The 26,018-nt window shown below is 40.2% G+C and overlaps 2 protein-coding genes across 3 annotated transcripts in view; both read right to left on the bottom strand.

The window, feature by feature from the left end:
- Positions 1 to 15,478, bottom strand: part of myot (myotilin) — a 29,304-nt gene extending 13,826 nt beyond the window's left edge. Inside the window, exons 1-8 of one of the 2 annotated variants that reach the window (XM_073487007.1) lie at positions 15,390 to 15,478; positions 6,448 to 6,500; positions 6,176 to 6,362; positions 5,845 to 5,907; positions 5,562 to 5,703; positions 5,045 to 5,068; positions 3,777 to 3,896; positions 3,458 to 3,662 (exon numbers count right to left, since the gene is read on the bottom strand). In XM_073487007.1, the coding sequence (XP_073343108.1) occupies positions 3,458 to 3,662; positions 3,777 to 3,896; positions 5,045 to 5,068; positions 5,562 to 5,703; positions 5,845 to 5,907; positions 6,176 to 6,362; positions 6,448 to 6,455 (749 nt within the window). In that variant the 5' untranslated portion in view covers positions 6,456 to 6,500; positions 15,390 to 15,478. The remainder of the gene's footprint in view (positions 1 to 3,457; positions 3,663 to 3,776; positions 3,897 to 5,044; positions 5,069 to 5,561; positions 5,704 to 5,844; positions 5,908 to 6,175; positions 6,363 to 6,447; positions 6,501 to 15,389) is intronic. The other variant, XM_073487008.1, reaches the window with a different exon arrangement.
- Positions 15,479 to 16,919: 1,441 nt separating this feature from the next.
- Positions 16,920 to 26,018, bottom strand: part of LOC141012741 (mitogen-activated protein kinase kinase kinase kinase 4) — a 70,258-nt gene continuing 61,159 nt past the window's right edge. The window contains exons 31-33 of the mRNA XM_073486250.1: positions 24,228 to 24,387; positions 23,536 to 23,675; positions 16,920 to 23,304 (exon numbers count right to left, since the gene is read on the bottom strand). Coding sequence (XP_073342351.1) covers positions 23,221 to 23,304; positions 23,536 to 23,675; positions 24,228 to 24,387 — 384 coding nt within the window. The 3' untranslated portion in view covers positions 16,920 to 23,220. The remainder of the gene's footprint in view (positions 23,305 to 23,535; positions 23,676 to 24,227; positions 24,388 to 26,018) is intronic.

Below are 26,018 nucleotides of genomic sequence, written 5' to 3'. Positions count from 1 at the left end.
TTTAACACACACACACACACACACACACACACACACACACACACACACACACACACACACACACACACACACAGCCAAGCTCTGCATGGCATTGTGGGTATAAGCCTGCTAAGCTATCATAAGTCCTCTGTATGACCGGGACAATATGAATATTTCACAGAATTTAATCAAGCTTTTGAATATAAAAGTATCTGCTGGATCAACCCGCAGTCTGTAGTGAAATCAACTGCTCATACCAGGAGGTGACATAAAATGCATCATTCTCTGTAGGAGGGATTATGGATGAGTATCATTCTTCATTCATTTGTCTGTTTATCTGTCTGCCTGAGGACCAAAGGCTGAGCTGGGTTCAGTTTAACATAACTGTGTTGACAGCCGGTCAGAGCTAAACAGAAAGGCACTGAGAGGGAAAACACTTCTTTAACTCGGTCTTAGATGAGCCAAACATGTAAAGCAAAATGTCTTTAAGAAAAAGCATGACTGGTTTTCAAACTTGAAAATAATATTCAACCCACAATAATAACTAAACCTTCTCATCACTAATCTGAGGTCATTATTTTTATTGCCGGAAAAATTCCAAACCAACGGAAGCACAGTATGCTACGGCTAATCCAGTTCCTCTTTCCCAAATCAATAAAATCATCAGATGAACTTCCAGTCGGCCGGAGAACCTCAACATGACCTTAACAGCCAGACCGCTGCCAACAGTTTCTGAACAACTGTTTGCAGCAGTGAGGAAGGGGGGCTTTCTGAAGGACACAGACGCCATGTCTGCAACTTCACATTACGGATGAGATCATAGCACCCGACACTGATACAGAGTGGACCGTTACACTCAGCCAAACATACTTCACACCATGGATTTGAGTCACGGCATCAAGTCAAAGTTAAGGACACTTACCGAAGTATCAAATACGAAAGCTTAAGGGGAAAATATTACCTAATACTCACTGAGGGGCATCTGCGGTATACTGCTCAACTGTTATTTTTCATCCGCTGTGATATTTCTACACTTTTGGTGGGAGATTTTAGAATATTTCCCAGTTCTTCTCACAGGTTATCAATGTTTTTGTATAGAAAACTGTAAAACAAGGTGGTGTCTGAGTGGGGGTGTCGTTTTTTTTTATTCTACATGACTGCACATGAATGCACCATTCTGGCAGTCTTGTTAATCAGTTACTTCAAACTCCTCACACAGTGTTTTTTGTTGTTTTTCCTCACACATGAAAAACACAAAAACTGATTGAGATGAGTGCAAATCTACAGTAGACCACCATATAATATCTACAGATGGGCAACACTGCTCGTAGCTGCCTAACATTTGACAAAATAAACTACAGTATCACATGCTCAATAATATCAGCTCTTTTGTAGGCCTGCTGGTAAACGGCGGCGCCTGAAGGACACACAGTCCATACTGCCACTTTAAGGATGAGCTCATAGCCCATTCTAAGGTACCACTTGGCTTCAGTATGGCTGTCTGGCAGGCAGCAAACACAACTTAGCTGCACAATAAAGACACATATTTATAGCAGGTCTCTGAAGAAGCTGCAGAGGATCCCCAGAAAAGTGTGGGGTAGGTTAATATCATATTTCAGGTCAGTTCAGGTGAATTATACAGTATATGAGTGAAGATGTGCCAAACACTAATAAATCCCCACCTTCAGTACAGCCAGGCGTCGACTTCACTGCCACATCATTTCAAAATAAAACCTTGCTTCTTAAAACCAAAACTGTAGCCTACTTGTGAGGACTTTGGCTACAATTTCGTCAAACTTATAAGAGTGTGTTTTGAAAATTATGAAATACATTTGCGACGATGAGCATTAACAGGTGGTCCAATGTTCACTGACAGTTTAAAAACAATAAACGAAGAACAGCATCGCTGGCTAACGTGAAGTTAGCTTAATGTTAATTAAAATCATCCGAGGCTCACTTAATTCCTCCTCGTAGCCTGTGTGAAAGAGCACCAAGCCTGATGACACACACACCCAAAATAGACATAAGTCAAGCATAGTTTGACCTTTTAAAGACGACATAGAATATTGTGTTTCCATGATGTACACAAGGAGGGAAACCAGCTTGTTTAAACGTCAGCTAACGTCAAGGTAGGAAAGAAACCCGTTAGAAAGGTCAGAAAAGTGTAGAAAAGTTATCGAAAGTTCCCGACAGGTTAAAGGCAGCCGCCACCTGAGCGTCGACGGAAGAAGATATTTTCTTACCTCGTTTCAACACAACTGTCCACAAACGTCACTGTGAGAATTAAACTGGGAGCGTTTCCTCCGTGTGGACCCAAGTACCGGCTCCACGCTCCGACACGAAGCGGGACGCTGGACTGAGACAGGTGACACCGCGCGCTCACGAGGGCTATGTGGACAGACGGAAGCGCGCGCGCGTCCAGCTGATTGGTTTAATTTTCAAAAGCTCAGCATCGTCATCACAGCTGCATCTCCAGAGTCACAGCTGCTCCCTGACAGCACCGGTGAAACTATTATTTATTCACTGTGGTTTTACTTTAAGCAGCCCTTCTCAGCAGCTGCATTTATTTCCCTCATTAACTGGCCCTCATCATATTTCCTATATTTATTCCTCACTTGGTCTCATTAGGTCAGTATCAAGAAAGAAAGAAAGAAAGAAAGAAAGAAAGAAAGAAAGAAAGAAAGAAAGAAAAGTGAACTGGAAAGTTGCCTTGTTCTACAGGTGTAGAATAATACAACAGCGACCTCGGGTGGATATTTAGTGGAACTACACCAGTGTAAGCTTTGAGACGTGTGCGCCTGAAGAAATACAGTACATAAAAGGAAATAACCACCACATAGTAACAATGAAATGTATGGAGGCACATTTCTGCCAGTTAAAGCCTCTATCCCCATTGTAAATCATACTTCTGAGATTAAAAAATAAATAAATTATGAGACAAAGTCATAATTAAGAGTTAAAAAGTCAAAATTGTGAAATAAATTGTGACTTTTTAAAAATCTCATTATTTACTTTTTATCTCAGAATCATGACTTACCCTGGGGATTAATTTTTAATCAAGCTTAGTTTTTATCTTAATAGATAAATAAATACTTGTTTGCAGCTTCCATAAACTAAAGGAAATAGTATTTACTGTTTGCTGAGAAAAAATCCATATTCAGAAATCACAATCATAATTTTTATGCAACATTTTAGTGATAGACAGAGACTTCCTGAAGAACAACACTGCAATTTGTAGAAGCTTCAACTTCTACATCAATTGTGTTGCAAGATAAAAATAATAAGGTCAGAGGTCATTCCTGCATGTGAGAGATGTGCTCCGAAAATATAAGGATTGTGACTATTTTCTAGTTAGCTATAATGAAGAAGTGCATCACTGTTTATTGTTTAAACAACACAGAGATCAGCATTATTTAATGTTAACAGACACTGACTGAGATTAACATGTGTGTCTTGTGTGTGTGCACCATCTACTCACTCTGCCAGAGGGACATTATCCTCTGGAGGGCTGTCAGGCCACTCAGGAGGGGGGAGGGTCATGGAGTCAGACAGCTCAAAGGGAAAGTCCTCGCTGCTCTTGAAGGAGGAGGCCGTCTCCTGTTGGAACAGAGCCTCCTCTTCCTGTCTGAAAGAAACTGCTTCCTGCTGATGAGCGGCCTCGATCTCCAGCTGCTCCTCCAGGTCTGCGCGGAGGGGTGCAAAACAAGCAAGACTGATCATATTCATTGTATAATACAGTCCAACAGATGAACTTGTAGTTTATAAATAATATAGTAATATATGAATAAACGTCTAACCTTCGTAAACTTCCAGGATTGCAGAGCAGGACACTGTGCCGAAGGAGTTGATGGCCACACATTTAAACAGGCCAGAGTCTTCAGGAAAGGCCTCTGTGATCACCAGTGTACACAGCTCCTCTGCAGAGGTAACACAATGACATAGATGCGGTTTTCCACTCAATAAAAATCTTCCACACAAGATCATCTCATGCTTACGGACATACACTCATATTTTTTAACCAAGTGAAGTACTTGAAATATTCATTCTCTCTTGAAATCAGTCAGAAAGCACAGAATGAACAAGGGCCTGTTACATTTACCAAGGTTTAATTTGACCAGTATTCCTTGATACACCTCACCAAAAGGCTGTTACAAAATCTTACATGATAATTGAAGTTCAAACTATTTTACAGCTGTTCCCTCCCACTTTGTGGATGGTCTCAACTTGCAGTGTTCTCAATATCGACACATGCACTGTAAAACTAAGCTAATGTAGCAGGAAACAACCAGTCAAGTAAGCATATGTATGTATAAGTATGTTCAACAATTTGGGACAGCAGTCCTGAGAACTAAACTTAAAATATGAATTGTGAAATGTGAATTATGAAACCATATGGCAGACCGATAGCTTTATACATGTGGTCTCCAGCGTCTTTGACTCGTGACTCCTTCAATAAAGCAGTATCTAAAGCTTCATCACAGACATGGCCTTAGTGTTTTTGATGCAGGCAGTATGCGATTTGAGAGAGGGGACACCTTCCCCCTTGTTAGCAAAATGACCAAAATGAAACCCCCTTTTTTAACCTGCCATCTCTCTCCACCCCCCCATGTCACAAATAGGCAGACCGCAGTCCAGGTCCAGACCAGGATGCTGTCCTATACAGACCCGGACCTATGACTAATAAACTGGGGGCAGAGAAAACAATACTTTATATGGTACTGAATTATAAAACAAGTTTGACATAATAATACTCCAGACCTTTTCCCTAACTCGTTTTTTTTCTGAATCCCTGCTTTCTGTCAGTTTGGTCTTGGATCTATGTTATGTTACATTTCTCTACAGGGGGCAGGGTCATTATAAAGATTACTGGAGGACAGAAGAGGTGTCAGTATCCAGTATTTCACTAAAACCAAACTAAATCCTAGAGTAAAGGAAAAGAAAGACAACTTTCTGTATCAGATTTCTTTTTCTTTCTTATCATTTTAATGACCCTGACATTTATTTCAGGACTCCCCACCCCCACTTATTTAAAATCATTATTATATAACCAGTGTTCTGTACATACCTGGCACTGATGCAGAGCTGGCCTCTGGGAAAAACAAAAAGATATTCATTTTTTTGCCATATATAAATCACAGCTGAAATAAATCACTGAGCAGCTCAGTTCACTCTTATGTAATAATACAGTCTGATCAAGTGTCAGCTGTGATTTAATGATGAAGTTATATGTTCATGCAGCTTCATAAATCTGGATAAACACTATATTCAAAGTCCTGAGTTAATATTTAACAGTCTATCAGGCGAGAAAAGGTGGACTTTTACAACAGCATCTGTACAACATCTCTAATCTGACCCTGTGTCAGCCATAAACATTTAGCATTTTATTGTAGCTACAGGCTGAGGATCGTCATCTACAGAATAATATTTTCTGCTACTAGATTCTTCAGTCGTGGGCTACAGGACAGTGTTTCATATAGTTCATTAGCATAAAAGTCAAAGCTTTTAATTTGGCTGGAATCTGAAGTCAGATGACTCACATACCAGTCACACACCTGCAGCCCGCTGACAAACAATACACTCACTCTTGCGCAGTATCCTAAAATCATCAGAGTCCAGCACTTGTTCGTCCTCTCTGTACCAAATGACCTGCAGGGGAGGAGTCCCCCTCAGCCTGCACTCCAGGACCACCAGCTGACCCTTCACTGTGGACACGTCGTGGAGGCACTGGTGGAGGTGAGGATGGATAAGGAGTCGGAGAAATGGAAAGAACTTATTGTTTTTACCAATCTAATATATATGCACAAATCTATCTATACTAATTTACAGAATATACACATATGTGGAAGTATAATTAGTGTGTTTTACCTTTACAAAAGTAGGAGCCACTCCATTCCCTGAGTACTGCTGATTGTAGATGGGACTCTGAGTCTGGAGATGGAAAATCATGTGTTTAACTGAACTTGTTTCATAATTGTTTTAATTATTTGTTGAGTTTTTTAAAGTGTAAATTACGAAATCCACTATTTGAATCAGTAAATCATATGCACAATCACTTATACTGTCTATTCACCCACTTCATAATGTGAATTGCACGTTCATGCTCGCCTCTCCAGAAATTACGTTTACAAATATGAGCTCAATCTGAAACATAAAAGTCTATCAAATAAGATGGCTCATTTGATTTGGATGTGATTACCCTCTGGGGGCTGACACACAGCGGCTGCACCAGGCTGGAGTGTCTCTGTGCCAGGAAGGTGGAGGCGGCGGTGGAGGAGGAGGTGGTGCTGGAGGAGCTGGAGGAGAGCTCTCGAGAGGAGGATGCAGAGGAGGAAGAGGAGATGGTCAGGGACATGGTGCTGGTCTTCTTCTGCACCCTCTGGACGCTGCACAGTCACATATCAGCAAATATATCAGCAGTGATTATGTGTCTGTTCTTTATTGTTTTCTGTGTGTGTGTGTCTGACTTACTTTGCCATGTTTCAGGCGTTCCAGGAGGCAGTGACAATACGTTGTTTAACTCCCTACAGAGACAAAAGCAGACACGTTACACTCTCTCATAACACATCAGCTTTTCTCACAGTTATAGAAACTTGTGTGTTTTGTGTTTCACTAAATTAATAATAGGCAGGATTTTGCGGGCATGCATGGTCAGGAAAACTGCTCCTTGGATACTAAAAGTATTTGTAACTGCAGAAGTGTAGAAATAATCCAGGTGTTTACTGCACAGTGAGGGAGGACATTTGCTTAGTTACATGCATTTATTGTGAGTAATATATTGGTGAAGTAAAATGCTCTCTCCGATACTGCTGAGGCGCTCTTGAGCAAGAGATTCAGATCTCAGTTTCCTGCCTGTGGAACATTCAAAATATTACATGGCACGGCTTGTATTTCGATGGGTGAATGTGGAAGTGAAGAAAAGAAAAGAAAAGAAAAGGATTACTGTAAACAAAACAAAGCTACTTTGTGTGAATACATCTACAGTGTGGCTTTAAAGCAACTTTTTTTACCTTAAAATAACAGCTTCAAAATAATGTGGGTGGTACATCAACCATCAACATGCACTATGTAACTTCAGTGAGAGGGTAGGATCACAGCGTTACACACATGTTCACTTCAACATACACGTTTTCAACATATAACATTGTTATGATATAATGAGTTTTGTTTGTAGTTAGCACCTACATTCAATTTTCAATTTTCAATTCTGACAAATTGTTACAGACCTAGGATTTGTATTTACAACAGTGGTGTTGCACTCAGAAACTGCGGGGGGCGCCAAATCACAAAAAAATGTTCTACATAATGTTGCTTTAAGTTTAAAGCAGTCTGGTAAACCACCACCACAACATCACAGCCATCAGGTTGAGTCATCACCTTTCTGAAAGTGTGTAAACAAAAAGTAAGAATATTAACTTTCATAAAGGTCTGATCCAATTATTTTGCCCACACGTACTGTACTTTTTAAAACGAAGTAGAGAAATTAAAAAGAATAATTTGATTAGAGCAAACAAAAATGTATAGTGTGTCATAATTTCATCCAATCGGAAGATCAGAGTTGGTCAATTCCTGTTGGTTGTTTTGTCTCCATTTCGAGTGTTAGGGGTATCAGTTATTAGGAGCACTGGGAGAATGCTGTTTGGATGGCGTACCACGGCCACAAGTAGGTACTTTATGCAGTTTTATAAACTATGTGTCCAATGGCTTGAGAGCTTACAGAGCAGAAAACTCGAGAATAAAATGGAGTGAGTTGTAATTATTGTGTTTTTAAGTGAATAATAGAGACTTAATTGAGAAATAGCACATTTTTTTTGTTTGAAAATGTAAGTTTCTTTGTGTGACGATAACTTCTTTACAAAAAAAATGATGTGCATGCACAAAATATTTTTTTCTATCCCATCACACACTCCATATGCTTGCCATGGCCTGTACTATAGCTGAGATGCAATGTCTGGCGATATTTGCATTGTTAGCAAAATGCTAGTGAAGCATGTTGCCTGACGATTTTATGGTTAACTGCAAACTAAAAGCACTAGGAGAGACTACAGCATGGCTGTACTGCCAGAAATCTTAAATTTGAAGCCAAATTACAGCAGACTTTTTCTGTATTTGTCCATCATTAAAATGGGTGCCGCACTAAAAATATTCACCAAATACAAGAACAGCTGTGATAAACCCAGAAATCCTGCTGTCACCACAGTTTATTCCTTCTTAAACGTTGCAAAGCTTGGCTGAACAGGCAAAATAGAAAAAAATGCTTGAGTGTTTTATACCGTGGGAGATCCCAGTGAGAGCAAAAACATTCTAACAACAGAGGGAACACCAGATGGTTGATTTAATTTGATCCTGTCATAAACCACATACACAAAAATCACAGATTCACTCCAACGAAGATGAGCAAACTATAGACAAAGTAAAACAAACTATAAATAGCATGTAACATAAAGAATATACTTTGCTTAAAATTGACCTCACTTTTCACCAGAAGTCTGTGCTCAAGTGTCAACTGGAGTGAAGATTACAAGAATATAATGAACACGGAGGTTTCTCTTTGTAGTGCTGCAACACTACAGCGTATGTATACACTGAAGGGTGCATGTATCTACTTATTATTTTGAGACAGGCTGGTCGGTCACCTTTGTCATGCCTGATGCTTTAACATGGAACAGACATTTACTATTTGCCCATCTCCTTGACTGACCACAGTGACCATGTGTGGACCTCTGTTTCTGAACATTTTGGAAAACAAAAGGAAGAAAACATAAATTGAATAGAGAATTTACTTTAAATGTCTTGTCCTATGATATAACTGCAAATGTGTTTGTTTTTTAAACAAATTGCCAAGAGGGGACCTGCATTCTTAAGCGATGTCTACCTATGAAAGAGAGGACTTCCATATACTGAAGTGAAGCTACCTATACCCATTCTTCTCCTAATGAGTTTGTTTACTGCAAATGTTGATAATTTAACTTTGATTTCATTATTTATTATTATTTATTATTTAGTACTGAAGTGAACCATTCAAATCTAAATTTGGAATTTGCAGCATTTCCGGACAACCCAACCTCGTGCCTATGACAGGAGCTATAGCGCCTGTTGAGTGCACTTGAACGATGCACTGTCATTACCAGACCAATACATGCATCACCTCCTACGTACCGGATCACCAAGTGTGCCCATCATAGACTCCCTTTGTTTATCAATAGCATGGGGTATTTCATTTCATTCAGCTAATTGAAGGTTTATGGAGCCTTTCTAGTTGAACACCCACAAATCCCAGCCTGCTGCCCTCTGTGGCTGTATCCTGCGCCCAGAGAAGGAGCTGACAGAGGAGGCCGAGGTTCAGGTTTCCAGGCTAAATTAAACTCTGCCGCCTCCTGAGCACAGCAGAGACTCTCTGACCTGAGAAAAATCTGGGTCTTCCCTGACAAAACTCACACAGACAAACAGTGGAGGGTAAAAGCTTTCCTTCACACCAAGATATTCTCCGCTGCACCGTCTATAACCTTTTATTTCAGTTTTATCACTTCTGTCTGTGTGTCTGTGGAAGTTCAATGGAGGGACCACGGCACCACAGATCAACACAGACTTAACACCGTCTAAACTCACAGCTTAAGAGAAAATATCTGCAGCATGTATAACATCCATGTGCACATCCAGTTTTCCCCTCAGATAATCACCCCCAGCAGGTATGTTTTTGTGCCTGTCGATAAAACAACAGCTGCTGCTGAACCCTTCGTATCACTTGTCTCTCTGTTACATAATCAAGATTTATAGCAGTGCCAACAAGCTGCGTTCACACAACACTACTAATGTGTTGCCTGGCAAGCATAGATAGATAGAGGCATTCAGGAAGTGATGGACAAGTTGATGACCCAGACAAGCACAAACAGTTTCGTAATTATGGAGGAGAAAATGTTCCAGCTAAAGGTCTGATGTTTTGCTCATTTTCATGTTCAGATGTTTAATTTTGGTGTCTACTAAAAAATGTGTACATGCTTTAAAGGCCCTTTTGTAAGAAAAGTTGATTTTTGAGTGGGAGTGAGACTCAAAAATATTTTTTTTTCTTACAAAAAGGTCCTTTAATGTTCAAAAAACACTGATTTTTTATTTATAGATTTTGCTGATGTGTACATTCAAATTTACAGTGTAAAACCTTTCACCATTCAGCACAATCAAACCTTAATTTCTACAGAAATAAGATGTTAAAAATATGGTATATGTTTGAAGACAAACAAAACAACACATTTCTAGGTAATACATATATGTTTTACCATAATCTACTTTCACAATAATCATTTCACATAATGGCTTTGTAAATCTGAGTCTAATCTGACACTTTATCTGCTTTATGCAATTGAAAACTAAAACATAAATAGAAAAGCAAATTACTTGAAGAAAGTCAAGTGACTTCACAGTTTCTGAATACAGACCTTGTGCATTCCTCCATGGATTGAGCATTTTATATACTTTCACAGCATTTGTACAGCTTGAGAGAACTGCTGAATAATCAAAAATGACATGGAAAGATCACTTTATACAACATGCAAAGCAATTAGGTTTTGCATTTCTATGAAACTGCGGGGGTCTCAAGCGACAGATTTGAAAAAGAATCATCGAAATTGAAACATCAGCGGACCAGATATCCTGACAGTCTGTCAGTCTGTAATATGTGTCAAAAACACTGGATCTTACATTTCCCATGATACAATTTGACAGTGTCCTGATAAATACTTTTGTCTTTTGAACACCATACCTTCAGTTTGTAATGTAGGCTTTCTGTTAAAAATTTTAATTCTCAAGCCCAAATTGAGACCACCCAGTGGACATCACTATGACATCATCAGGGTTATAAACACACTTCTGTATTTAATAGCTAAGTATGACTCCTTATGCTGAGTTAACTGAACTGCATGTGTAAAATGATTTGTAGCAACTCAAGGTCTGACCCCATCACATAACACTTGATTGTACCAGCGCGTATTATTTCATTCTGGCTCTACAATAAATGCACAAGTCTGTCATTAGTAAAAATCAATTGTGGGCTTCTCATACACGGCAGTGTGCTCACTGATGATGTTTCACAGGAGGGTGAATCACATTCCTTGTGATACAAAAAGCAACACTACATCTGTTGTGTGGTGTCATGAACGTGTGGAATCCAATGCCAACTTACCATAGAAATAATATCAATTTAGATTTAATTTATTCTCTCCACCAAGGAGGTTGTGTTTTCACATGTGCCCATTTGTTTGTTGGTTTGTGAGCCGGATTACACAAAAACTACAGAACGGATTTCCACGAAACATGAATAGAGGATGGGTCTCGGCCCAGAATAGACCCCATTAACTTCTGGAGCGGATCCAGATTAAAGAATGGATCCAGTAACTCTATCTCACTTTCTTTAAAACTGTAAGATAGGGTTTTTTTCTGTTACTTTCTCAAGGAATAATGCATGAGATCTTGATGAATACAATCAGGCGTATTTAGCTGGCTGGTACCTGTGAGTGAGTACAAAAGGAGACTGTTGGGCTTTGGCGGAGGTACGTGCTCTATTGAGTGCCATCTTAGTTTAAAATACAACAAATACGTTGATCAATTCTGAGGAAGTTGATGATATTAGCTGAACCAGATCTGACATTTCAAAAATGAAAAGGGCAGTTTTACTAGTATTGTTACCTTCACATGTTAATGCATCAGTCTGAGCCCACTCTGCTCCCGTGAGGATCAGAGTACTGTCGTCCCTGACTGACCCAATAAACTGCACGAGAGATCTCGAGTCATGTGTGAAGCAGCAGGCTGCTTTTGGACGCCCATCCATAATTTAAAAACCCACTGTACTTACAGATTTACACCACACATGCACACCCGCCTGCTGGGTTTATATTTGTCTGTGTGGTTACAGCAGCTACAGTAAATTGTTAAAATACATTCTATATATGAATAGACTAATTTTAGACCTAATGAGCAGGAAGTCTGTGCTGTTGTCTGTGCGTTAGTCTGTGGGCCGCATGTTTTTTAATCAATATTTCTTACTTGTAGAGACGTAGACTGTAAAAAATTCCTGTGCAAATACACAACATAACATGACAAACAGATGTTCTGCTATAACAGTGGAGTATTTTGACCTCTGGCACACAACTCTGGGGTTTATATGTCAATGAAGAATAATCGCTGATATTTTTAACACTGTGTATCCTCCTGGGACGATGTTCATCATCCCACCTGTTCTGCTCCGAGCAGGACAGAGTGAAGATGGCAGAGTTACTGTATATTACCGTGACTTCAGACCGAGCTACACATTCTCACCTAACAGGAGAGGACAGGACATTCAGACGAGTCATGGTGCGGACTTTCTCATACAGTTTCTTATGCGACATGGCACAGAATCTGGCGATAGAGATGTGTGGTTATGTCTGAAGATAGAGGGAAACACTGCGAGGTGATTCATTTCTTAGCTGTTGCCATAGAAATGTCCTCTTTCCTGCATCAGCTTAGCATGTTAATCATTCCCTGTATTCTAAATCGACACACTGCAACACAAAATATGAATTTCTTAATATAGCTCACTATATTCAGTATTGTTAAGTGCATTAAAGCAAAATCAACTTCTAATGACAGTTTTTAAACAAAGATCCAGTTTGATGAAGTTAAGCTTTCAGTAGCACAGAGGAGGAGACGCCAACACCTTCCCACAAACCTTGTTAAATTTAAACAAACCACCCACTGTGTAATTCCAGCCCTGCACACAACACCATGAAGCCTCCAACCACCAGCAGCTCTCAGCTGTGGACTGATTTAGCCCAGCAGAGGCAGATTCTAGCAGCAGAGCTGGATGAGAGGACCGTGTTGAGACTTATCAGTTAGCAATCCTTACATAAGTCTGTGGGCTCTGTTGTGATTGACAACAGACATCAAATCTCCGAACAATGGGTCGAACAACCATTAAAAGCACGGGAACAACGATTTTAGACTTATGTATAGTCAGCGTGCCCTACATGTGTGCATATACATCACTGTAATCCAAACACGTACACAACTGTAGCAGAACAACAACAATAGGCGTGGGAATGTCAAGGCACCTACGATTCTATTATAAGTCAGAGGGCAACGATGCGATTATAAGTCAATTAAAAATGCAAATCCATAATTAAAATAAACTGATGATTTTGCTTCCATTATCTTTGCTAAGACATTTAGCCATCCTCAACAAAACTAAAGACGTAGCCCAGCTCAGAACATAAACACAACACACCTGTTAACGTTTGTTACGTTTCACCATCCACTTGGTTCAGCTGCAGGGTACACACAGCCAAGTCTGCTCTTCAAAAATTGTTACCCGTGATCATAACGTTGAGAATTGGATTTTAAAAATTATGATTTACTTCTCTGCTTCGTGACAAAAATCTTTCAAGAGAGTCATGCAATATTTGTGTCATCCTCAGCTGTACTATGTGTTCAGAGCCCAAAGTGAGGCCCACAGGTTGAATTTGGCCTGCTGTAAGGTTTGATTTGGCCGACCAGATTTTTCAATAGGAGAAAATATATATAATAAAAATAAAACATTATCAGTTGGTGTATGCTGTTTAATTTTTGTGAGCTATAAATGCTCTTTAAATATGATGGATCCCAAATTATGAATTATGGCATGGCTGGCAGAGTGACAGTACCGTTTAGCATTTTAAAAATACAAGAAACATGTTTGCTTTTGGCTCATGTGTCACCACGAAGGCTTAGTTTTGGCCCTCCAAGCAATAAAGTTTGGGCACTCCTGCTTTAGAGCTACTTAGCAAAGGTTAGCACGCTAACACACACTAAACATTAGCACGTTAGCATGATGACTTTAAACTTTTGCTCAAAGCACTGCTAGCATGACTGTACACTCTTAGTGTTGTTGTTAGAGGGGTGTAGAGTTTGCTATTTATATCATTACTGGGTAATGGAGTTCTTAAATTAAGCAACTTTCCCACCACTACTTAGAGGAACCTGCCCAGTGCTATACTTACTATGGGACTTTCACTCATTGGTCATTTCTTCTGCACATGTAAATAGACTTTTCAATTGATACACTTCAAATTAACTCAAGCCAATTACTCTATATTAGCCGTAGATTCATTCAAAAATGTTGAATTACACCACAGGTGAGACATACAGGACTTAAGTCTGGACTAAAGACAGATGGACGCACCAACATTACCGTACCTGGAGTCAAGCCACTAGCATGGCTGATAGATGAGGATACTAAAACATCAGTTCTCAATTTTCTGTCCATAACAAACGATTCTCAGCCACACAAACAATGTTGATGGAAGGATTCAGATTTCTGTATTATTACATGGGAATCTGATGAGGCGCAGCTGTAATTCTTGGTTCTAAAGGTGATTTCAGAGGCACACCGGGGTTGTAAAGGGACTGTTGGTGGATTTCCTCTACTTGCTTTGAACCCATTTTGATTTTTCTCAGTTGCATCATTCTGAAAAACCTCTTAACCCTCCACCTCCACCTTCCACTCTCCAATTCTCCTAACTCCTCAACTTGTCTGCTCGCGGGACCGATTTAGCCCGACTGGGTCACCTGATCTCTCCGTGCGCCAACCACAGCTCAGCGGCTGAACACAGCGTCATGCAGGCATGCCAGGCTCACACTGTGAACCCCCCCTTCTTTCTGCCACCCACTCAGCTTTGGCTGCTGTGTCTTGTGTTGCCTCACCCCGCACACTATATAACTGACACACTTTTTTTCACTTCTACCGTCTAAACTCCCAAACGGATGTAACAGATTTCTCATCCACTGCAACAGTTTGCATCCAGGGAGACATTTACATGTTCATACACCCACTTATATACAGTTACATCATCACACTGACAAACATATAGAGACAGAGGCAGGAATATACTGATGGTCCTAGATAGATAGATAGATAGATAGATAGATAGATAGATAGATAGATAGATAGATAGATAGATAGATAGATAGCGAAATAGATAGATAGGCATATGACACAGCATAAATTTAGCCTGAGACAGATCCCAGCTGTCCTCTTCTTTCTGACTGCTCAGTCATTCACCACATTCAGTCCAACACTGGCTGCAGTATCAATAACATGCAGGAACCTGGTGGCCCTTGACCAAGTGAATTACAACATCTGATGAACTGATTATCTTTACTTACTCAATCAAAACAAGAAGCAAGATCACGACAAAGAGCTACGTGAAAACCGTCACACAGAACATCCCTTCACTGAAGTATCTGTTGTGTGAGCTTGATCAGACAGGTTCCTTCATCCTGCAGTGAAATGATCTGCGTCTTGTGCTGATCCAGTCATCTGCATGCAAAACAGGCCCAGCTGGGCCTTCAACACTGTGCTTTATCCCACCTGTAGAAAACCTGAACCAATCTGTCTTCTTCCTTACCTGTCTGGTCTTTCCCCCAGCAGGCTAAAACACAACAACAACAAACGTATTGATCCAACAGGAAGTGTGAATGATCCAAAGGCTAAATCCAAAACTGCTCTGTGACTGTGTGGCTGCCAGTCATGGCTTGGTCACTGGACGCTCCCAACTCTGGGCGAGCTGACACACACATTTACACACAAACACACAGACAGGGGCATGTGTGTGTGTGTGTGTGTGGGGGGGGTTACGTTGGTGGAATGGGGTTAGGAGGGAATCTGAGGCTGGTGAGGTGGGGGGTGAGGGAAGGGGAAGCATGGGCTCAGTTGGAGGGGTAATAAAGGTGCAAATTTAGAGCGGAGGAAAGTGTTCGTCAACAGTGACAAACCCAGTGCAGAGCAGAGGAAACAGGAGCAAACAAGCGTCTTCATTAGCTAGCGTGAGCAGCTAACAACAATCCAAAGCAGCGCTGAGAGAGAGAGAGATCATTTGTTGTACTTTGTATTCTTTCAGGGATCACAAAAAAACAAAAACAAAGATCATGTTCAGACGATTTCAAAAGAGGAAAAGTTGGCTGATGTGTCGGGGCTGGAGGCTCGATGACCCAACTTCATCCAAGCGTGTGAGACAGCGGCCAGGAAACCTGCGACTGGTGCCAGTGAGGCTTCAGTGGACACATGAGATGAGACCCCTGGAAGTGAGAGAGTGAGACAGAGACAGATAGAGAGACAGATAGAGAGAGAGAGAGAAGCAGGCAGAGAGACTGAGAGAACACAGCAATGAGGGTGGAGGGAAGGTCGTAGTGTTAATGGCAAATTCAGTATCTGAAATTATCAGAGGACTGTTTTATTTCACCGACCTTAGAAGAAAGAAAGAAAGAAAGAAAGAAAGAAAGAAAGAAAGAAAGATACTCACTGAGTTTTTTTTATTTTGAAAGTACTCAAGAAGCCAGCAAGTGCCTGTAACTGTTTGTGACTCTTATTTTGAAAACCCATCATACCCCAGGACCCTCATGTAACCTCTGTCCTGGCCATCTGGTGCTTTTATTTTGAAAATGACTTTTGACTTGTCAAAGCAGGAGAAGCACAGGTGGACTTTCTAACATTAATGATGGCTGCATTCCATTTAGGTGAGCCACTTCCGGCGGTCTGGTGTTGTGCAGGTGCTCACTGACACTGGGACGCTTAATAGGATGGAGCCATCGTTAATGTTATCGGTCACACCTGTGCCTTCCTGCTCTGAGTGAGTGTCTGTTGTTTGTACTGCTGCACAATGAAGGGCAGATCTGAACAGATTATGTGACTAAAAACACGAAGGCTTCAGGAGGTCTCAACTTCGTTATGAAATCAAAATAAACAATGTTTTTGTCGAACCAACAATGACGAGTGAAACATGTTTTGTCACAGTGACAGATGCAGTGTGTTCAACAGACAAAACAGTGTGCGTGTCAAGTCGACTGGATCAAAACTTGGTCATGAGTGCGTTGAAATAAAGCTGTGGGCAGATACAAGAAGTCAGTACGACTATTTAAAGCAAACAAGAACACACGGCTCAATTCATCATGTTTATTGTTGTCTCGCTGTCTCATTTTTGCCTCATTACATGGAAACACAAGTTAGCTTGTGTTCGTCTCAAAGCAGGAGGGGTACAGTATGATGCATCCAACATAGGTCCAGTGCAAAAAATACAACAAAGGATCAACTTTATATGGTACAGACATGAAATGAATAAAGGGAATATGTATTGTTCAAAATATATATCTATATAATATTTTGGTCTTTTATTATTAGAACTTCTCTGTAGAATTTACAACTTATAAAACATCTGTCCCGCGTGTGATAATATCAGAAACTCTATATACTGACAGTAATTGCATAAATCTTAACCTTTGGGGAACATTAGGCTTCAAGTAGATCTCTATCGGTCTACTGGTGCTTTACAAGGAGAAATTATTACGGTCAATGGATGAGGGAACAAGAGTAGAAATCTCTGCCTAAACAGGCTTTTCACTGCAGTTATTGTCGCTCTCTGTCATTCTCTCTCATCCTCTGCCTTTCCTCCTCATCATAACCATCAATGTTTCAAAATGATCAGTCTACATGTGCAGTTTGGCACCATTTGTTGACTCTGTTAGCATGTTAAATAACTCGTTTAACTCTCAACAAGGCAAACTTAAGATTTTGACATCAACTATTATTGTAGGCTACAGCAAAAAGGAACAGTTCAAAAAAATCAGTCATTATCTGCTTACCCTCAGGCTGATGGAAAGTCAGGGCAAGTTTTGTAGTCCACAAAACATTTCTGGAGCACCACAGCAAAACAGTGTTGCAACAAAAAATAAAATGGCTCTGTAAAGCTAACGTTTTTTCAAATCAATTTGGGATCTCAGGACTTCTGGAGACTCGGTTACCTTGGACGTCCCATCTACTTCAGTTGTTCAGGAGAATGCTGCAACTCTGGTTTGCTGTGAAGCTCCAGAAATGTTCTTGGACTACAAAACTTCTCGGACTTTCCATCAGCCTGTGGGTAAGCAGATAATTGACTGAATTTTAATTTTTGCCTTAACTTATCCTTTAATGTCTTTAAACTCAATGCGCATTTGTTTTAAAGCAACATCCACGTCCCTTCGATTGCCTGACACTTGACTCGAGCCACCAGCTACCTCCTCCAACTCTCCCCTTCTTTCCCTCACAGACTGAATTCCTGCTTTCTGGACACCTGCTCCAAATCTACATCACACCCTCCCACACAGACACATACTTCCTTTATAGCTCATCAACAGACCGCAGACATTTCTCATACAGGCTGGTGCTTATAGCAAAACTATGTCACTTTGAAAAAGAAATAACTCATTATTCCTCTTGTAAATTAAAAGTTGAACTAAAAAGCAACATAACACACCCTTGATCAATTCCGCCTTACTTGCTCTGGTATGACTGGACCCTAAAGTGGGGAATGTTAGCTAACGTTAGCAAACTTTAGATAGATATTGCTCGGTAACTGACTCTATATCTCTTTTTTCCTGAGCTGCTTTGTGTTAGCATTACTCTGCATCGTGCTTCATCCGACCAGTCGGCAGAAAATGGGGATTGGCAAATTCCATGGTCTGTTTTCAAGACTCCAGGTTCGTCTAAGTAGGCAAAATAAACTAAATACATTTATGTAATAGTGAAGATTTTCTCACTCCAAGACAATCTAATGAAAACTTCAAACTACATTTAAAAAAAACTTTGCCTAAATTGGCTGAAGAGACCTTTAGCTGGGCTGGGGGTGGATGGAGACGACATGGGAGAAAAGAGAGAGCTATAGAGGAAGTAAGACATCAGAACACACAGCCGGTCGGATGTAGATGAGTAGAGAGTCGAGCAAAGGAAGCAGAGGGAATGAAAGGCAGCGGTGAGAGAAGTGTTGACAAAGTGAGAGTCAGGAGAAGAGTTGGTGGGTGAGTTGGAGATGTGAGTCACCGCGGGCCTGAAACAGAATCTATCATCTTCTTAACCAGTGGAAGGTGTGGGTGGAAATGCACTGATCTCTCTCTGATTAGTGGTACAGCTACAGTCAAATGTTGAACAGAGGAAGACAAAGTGCAGGAGAAGACAGAAAAGTTTGTTCCTAATAACCCACAGAAATGTTCTCAGTGTCTACGGACTGCGGATGGCACTAACCCAAATATACGGCTTCAAGTAGGATGAAGATCGATGCAGAAAAACATGTTAACTGTCAAACATATGACATGGAAAATGCGCTAAAAAGGACGACAACTTGTTTCTTCCATGAAATCAAACTGTAATGACATTCTTACAATTTCTGATTTTATTTTGAGAGCATTAAAAGAATAAAATCAATCAAACGGACCAGTCCAAAGGCTGATTAATGAAAGGACTGATTGGTTAAGGAGCGCAGCAAACACAGGCTAACTACTGGACCGCTGTGGTAATTGAGGACTAGTTTTGATCTGGTTTCCTGTCCTGTCTGGACTCCGATGGCCAGGGTCTTGTTCAGGAGCCTGGCCAAACCTGCCGGCTGATGTGCCGGGCCTCGATTTAACAGCTGACCAGACCAGATCAAAGCTGTCTGCAAGCTAGCACAGTGCCTGATTCTAAATATGACAAATCCTGCTCCAAGAAATGAAATTCACATGTATACAGTAGGCCTACATCTGACCGCATTTATGTCAAGATTTTGAAAAAAAAGTATGTATTTTTTGACTGCTACAAATCCTTCTCAATCAAACTTTATTGCAGTTTAGGTCAGCTGTACATTGGAATAAATGTATTTCCAGTGCAGAAAATATGTTACATTTTAAAACAGTATGTAAAATGTATTTGGGTCATACTTTTATCTTATTTGGAAACTGTACACAGCTAAACAACGGTGTACAAAGAAAAAAAGTGACACATTTTGGTGCTGCTAACTAAGCCTCCCTGCTATCCAAAGCGTAAGCTAGCTAGCAATGTGTTTTTTTTCTTCGTTTTGCCAAATTTACATGTTAAAATACGGTGTGCACAGTATGTATGTGAAATAGAGTTGTGCCATACTTTTATCTTATTTTGAAACTGTACACAGCTAAAAAACAGTGCACAAAGCGAAAAAGTACATTTTGGTGCAGCTAGCCAAGCCTCTCTACTACCTTAGCTGTAAGCTAGCTAGCAATGTTTCTTTTTGCCAATTTACATCTTAAAATACAAAATGTATGTATACACGAAACATAGTCGGGTCATATTTTTTATCTGTTGTTGAAACTGTAAAGAGAAAAAGTGACACATTTTGGTGCAGCTAGCCAAGCCTCTCTACTACCTTAGCCATAAGTTAGCTAGCAATGTTAACTACAAACTATATCACAAAGCTAGCTCACTTGGTTCTGAAATATTTTCCCGTGTTTGCTAGCAAGTCTACGTCAGTTATCCTGTTAGTTTACAATCCTGTATTTCCATGCACTGTAGCCACATCAACTAGCTATCTGGTCCGGTGTCTCAGGGAAAATCATCCCACTGAAACAAATACTATAAGAAATTTGGTAACAACTTAGCAATAAGACAATTTTCCAGTTTAAAATATTCTCACAGAACCAGCTGCATTATTTCCATATTATACGTCCATAAAAAAAATCTAAAAGTCAAAGAATCACTGAGTATAAAACATTTGGCGCAAATTTCGATAGCCTGAACATTCAAGAGTAAATATAATATAGAGGATAACACAAAACATAACCAAGTTAGCAGTTTGAGCTGATGAAATAAAAAGCAACCGGTGTAATGAAAATGGATCAGAAATAAGACAAATTGCAAATTCACATTTGAAGGTAAAAACCAATTATTTCTTCACTTTTACCAAAACTAACACTGTCTAAAGCATACATACATGTAAGCTATTAAATATATGAACACTAGCAACATTAAATTGCATATATTTTGTTTGTTTTGCGATTTATCAAGACAGATCATAACTGGGAGACTTTTCAGGCCTCCATGTGTCTAATGTGTGTCTAATGTGGCCTCGTTTATATAGAATATAATAATATACCTTGAATTTTAAAAATATGGATGATTTTTATCATCTTCTCAAAAGAAAAAGTTGTGATTTGTGAATTATTTTACACAGTCAGATTCAAAGAAGCCAACATATCAAAGCCTTTATCTTTGGTTTCTTGCTTTGAAGCTAATTGTGTAAATGACAACAATATCAAGGAAACAGAACAAATACTGTACAACAGGGCATCTTCACTTCTTTCAGCCCAGCTCACTGCATCTCGACAGGTCCAGGCTCAATAATAATAAAAAAAATCTCAATGTGACCCATTAAAACAGATGTGCATCCCATGTTGGGTAGTGTAAGAAATACTGATCAGTTCTAACTTCAACACTGACTACAGGATGGCTTTAAATGTTTCCACTTCGAAGCAAAAAGTCATTTCAAAGTTGGACAAGTTACAGAGAACATGTACAAGGTGGCCGTTGTGCAAAGCGCCCGACTTATACATGTTAGTAGAAAGTCAACCACAAAACAGAGTTCACATGAGACGTGATTTGATCTCACACTTCAACCAGGTCAGTAAACCTGAACAGGAGCCTTCAAGTTCACTGTCAGTAGCTCGTGCTCATGTTCACAAACACTGGAAGCAACATGTAGGAACTCTGTTCTGTTCTGGCATTTCACATTCATTCTGTACACAAACATAAAGATGGCTTGTCAATTATAAAATATTTAGAAAACAGTGCATCTTAAAAGACTATATACATCCTAAGCTGTACAAAATAGATGCAGGAAAGCATTCCTAGCCTGTTGCTATGGAGATGTTTTGTATCAATACTGTACTACTTTTTCTGTAAATTACAACTGCAAGTTCGATGGTGTTACGTTCCTTATTATGGAATAATACGACTTAAATTACATGGTCCAGATCTGTGGTGCAGTGATTGCTCAAACTGGGACCTCAGAGGACTGGTAGGGTTCTCAAACCTACTCAACTTACTTAATGCAACATGTGGAGCGCAGCAACTATCCTGAGAGCTCAGTTCTGCTTAATTGGCGACTGAAATCAGTTTACACGGAGACAGAGTTGACTGCAAAAGTTAACCTAAAATACTAAAGTTAATGTCTTCAAGGCAGTATTTTGATACTGATAACTGACTGAACCTACGATGTGGAGGGTGTTACACTGACTTGCTGTCACCCTACAAAACTGTCGAGGAAAAACGTCTTCTTCATTAATATAACATCTGATATAATGCTGTCTAATAATGCTATATGGAAATCCAACAAAATAAAACTACAGTAACTGACTAATCTGCTTGGGCCCTGATATCCGTCAGTAGCAGTGAAGAAGAAAACTAAACGGCACTATTCCTTCATAAATAACACTGCTGAGGTATTGGAGACAGACAACACAGATGGTTTGTGGATCTGGAAGGTGATTAAAGAAAATCATAAGGAAAAAATTGTACAGAATAGCGGCAAAATGTGGAATGACAAAGTATTTATCCTACCCAACCCAGTCTTTGAAATGCCCAGATGATGTCCACGGAGCGGAGGAGCTTCTTGTAGAAGAAAGCATTACTCCCCTGGTCTGTACTCTGAGGATACTTATCAAGGTGGAAATGAAGCAGTTGATCCACACTCCAAGCATTGCTTAAGTAAATATAAATGTATAACTCATATGCAGATAATTAGCTGAGTAACTGATGGAACAGGGTCCTTTAAAGAGAGAAAAGAAGGGAGAAGTGGTCCAGGAACAAACTGAATAGACCACTGTGGTCTCCAGTGATCACGGATTAGAGGAGGAACAGGATGCTGAGGCCGGATGTTGATGGATTATCTGACGTTCATTAGGAATCCCCATCTATCAGTTTTCCTTCCAGGTAGATTTGGATAGAACAGGACACAAAAAGAGTCTTGATATCTGTCACACTGGTGCGGTGATTTTCAGGCTGAATCCTACTGGGAACCACTCCAGTTAACTTAAAGAAAAAGCTCTGTGTGCTTGTCACAATACAGATGCTGACGCTGCTAGTTGTGCCTTGTCAACACTTCCACGGACGGTGAGGTGGCAGCGAACTAAAGCTCGATATTTTTGTGTCGTGGCAGCTGAAGGAGGGATGATTCAGGCATCAGTACTCTAAGGAAGCAGGCGATGGATTCAAGTGTTTTGGCTGCAGCCGCAGTTATGACCAATCAACTGTGAATCCATGTGCATTTACACAGAAACAGGACGAAACAGAGTGATGAATCCAGGAACAACTAGTCTATCTTTGTATGGTGTCCAGTATCCATGGAGATGAACGTCAGTCAGCACAGAAATAAAAAATCACCAGGCAAACACCACCAGTTGATCCAGGAGGAACAGGTCCAGTCGTTACCAGTTGAACAGCGAGTTCTGTCCGAGAGTCATGAAGTAAATCTGACTGCTGCCTCCTGACTGCACTGAGGCAAAGAAGACCTGCAACAAGAGGGACGCAGGTTTAGTTTATAAAATATTCATCAATTCAGCTGACTTGTTCAAGGTTAGACTGTTGGACACAAAGCAGTAATGCAGTTTTTGGCAGTTTTCTTTAAGTAATATAATAAACTATTATTCCTTTCAGCTGATTCAGATTCACTATCAAAAACTGATAGTAGCCACATGCGGGATGAATCCAAACAACACAAATGTTAAAAGTTGATCTACTACCTTGTCATTCCTTTCACACAGGAACTTGAGTTTCTGCGCTTTTTTGTGCATGAAAACTCCCTCCAGGTTCCCTGTGTTGGCCGACCTCAGCTCTATGGCCTTTTCTCCCCAACCCATCACCTGGTTAGACTGAAGGTAGGCTGGAGAGAAAGAGAGAGAGATGCAGGCGCATGGACACGAGGAGACAGAAAAGTAAAGATGGTTATCTACTGCAGGAAAGGGACGAACAGAGTGTGTTTATCTGAGTTTAATATATTCCATACGGGCCGTACTTGTGCTACAATAATGACTACTGGACCCAACACGCACGCATGCATGCAAACACACACACACACACACACACACACACACACACACACAAACACACACTTCTTATTTTTAGCCCACCCTGTCCCAAATCTGTCTTCACAGAACCTGGTTCAGGGTAAGTTCTCGGTGCTCAGGACAGCTGCTGATCTACAATCAGTAAGTCACAGACCAAGCCACCAGAATGACTCTCAGCAGTAAGTTACATGTTTGATCCAACTGTTGAAATGATTTGAAATGTATCATCGTTGAATAGGCAACTCCACATCCACTGTGTAGCTGGTGTTAATGTATAAAACACATTTTAATGCTTTGGTGTGTGTGTTGTCATTTCATGTGCATTTAGCAACATGTGTGGCCCTCGTGTGTGCATGAGTGAAACTTACCGACCGATGCCGGCATCTCCCCCCACTGCAGCACCGTATCCTTGGTGATGCGGCCGTAGGTGTCGATGTAGACGCCCTCGTCTTCATAACAAACCAGCACCTCTGTTCCAGCGCTGTTTGGCAGAATGATGATCGCATGGGGATGAATGGAACCCTGGATCTGCGAAACAAACACAAACCACACTTTGTTTGGACTATAAATGAAACAAACTTTGAGATGCAACAGCTTCCTGCCAACTGTCAGTTGACTTTATGATATTCAGATGTTATCTAACAATGTCTTTTAGTCCCAGATACAAAGAACAGCATTAATTTATTTGATCACCAACATTACAAGCAATCAAAGTTAAGAAAGTGGAAAGAGGGAATGTTACAAAAGGCAAATATCAGGAGAAAATACTTCAGAGAGGTACAGGTGAGAATTTCTGAGTAAGTAAAGAGAGTGATATGCGTAAAATCAGTAACTAACTGACTTGATTTCAATGTGAATATCGGTGGCATTGTGCAGCAAATACTAAGCAACAAGTATTTTGCTTGAAAGCACTTCTGCAACACTCATCGAACAGATATTTCATTCAGCAACCTCTATCTGAATTGAAAGTCCTCTAATAAGTTTGGAGACATTTAGCAAAGCACTCAGGAACATTTTGCTAACCATTTGATAAATATTTGTCTCACTAGGGGAGGGACAAAAAATCAATATCGATATATCGTATCACTTTCTCTGGCGATATGATTATCAATACACTGGCACCAAATGATATTTCTGTTGAAACATTCCTAACTTCTAAACTTCATAACTCCTTGCTTTCTGGCAGCTCAGCCTTTCCCAGTTCATGACTATTTACGTTGAAATGATGACATGCATGGACTTGGACAAGTGTTTGTGATAAAAAGCACTAAACTAAGACTCTATGCAATTTTTCTTACATTGTTTGATCTCAGTCTCGTGAAATTCTGTGCAACTGACACCACAATGCAGTGAATAAATACATCATCCCTACACTTTGACTTTTTAGGGGTATTTTGTAGTCTTCAGTTGGACAGATAATGTGATGTATCATTAGATAATTGTATTGTCTTATATTGGGTATCACAGAATTGCTGTATTGTGGGACTACTGTTATGGTGGGAAATGTATTGTGAATTGTATCTTTTTGTGAGTTCTAGGCTTGGGCGATTGGACGAATATATCGGCAATCGCCCATCGGCTGAGTCCATCACAGTTGGTTGGTTTCATTTTCGGCGATTTTTTGGCCAATTTTTGTCATTTTATTTTGCTTAATTAATGGTCTGCCTCCACAGAATTCAACATGGTACATATAGTTCATAATTACTATGTAGAGCACAATTCAAAGTGTGCGCGTATTGGAACTGCTTCCGTTTTCACACATGATTTCCGACGAGTCTTTCACAAAATGGCGGAGCTGAAAGTAACGTTAATTCATAAACCATATTTGAGAACTACATCAAAAAAAGATGTGCAGTTGTGCACCCTGATCGTTATAATAGGACAGGTATGTTATCCTGATCTCCCACCTGTTTGCTCATTTAGAGGCTGTGAGCTAATGCGTCCTTCTGCAGCCTCACCTAAACTTTTTTGCTGCATTCATGTGGTGTCGGAAGAGTTGTTTTTCTGAGATGAGGTGGCATTCATGTGAATTATCCCATTCTGAAAGTCGTTTTTTTTTTTTCTCCGCCACACACACAACTGCCGAATATATCGTTAACTGCCGGTTGATGGGCTGACGGTGGTGGGTTGGAAATTTTTAACATATCGCCCAACCTTAG

Source organism: Pagrus major, chromosome 18 (assembly GCF_040436345.1).
Source record: "Pagrus major chromosome 18, Pma_NU_1.0".
Taxonomy (NCBI): Eukaryota; Metazoa; Chordata; class Actinopteri; order Spariformes; family Sparidae; genus Pagrus; species Pagrus major.
The sequence above is the reverse complement of the archived record's forward strand: the minus strand, read 5'-3'. Positions and strand labels throughout refer to the sequence as shown.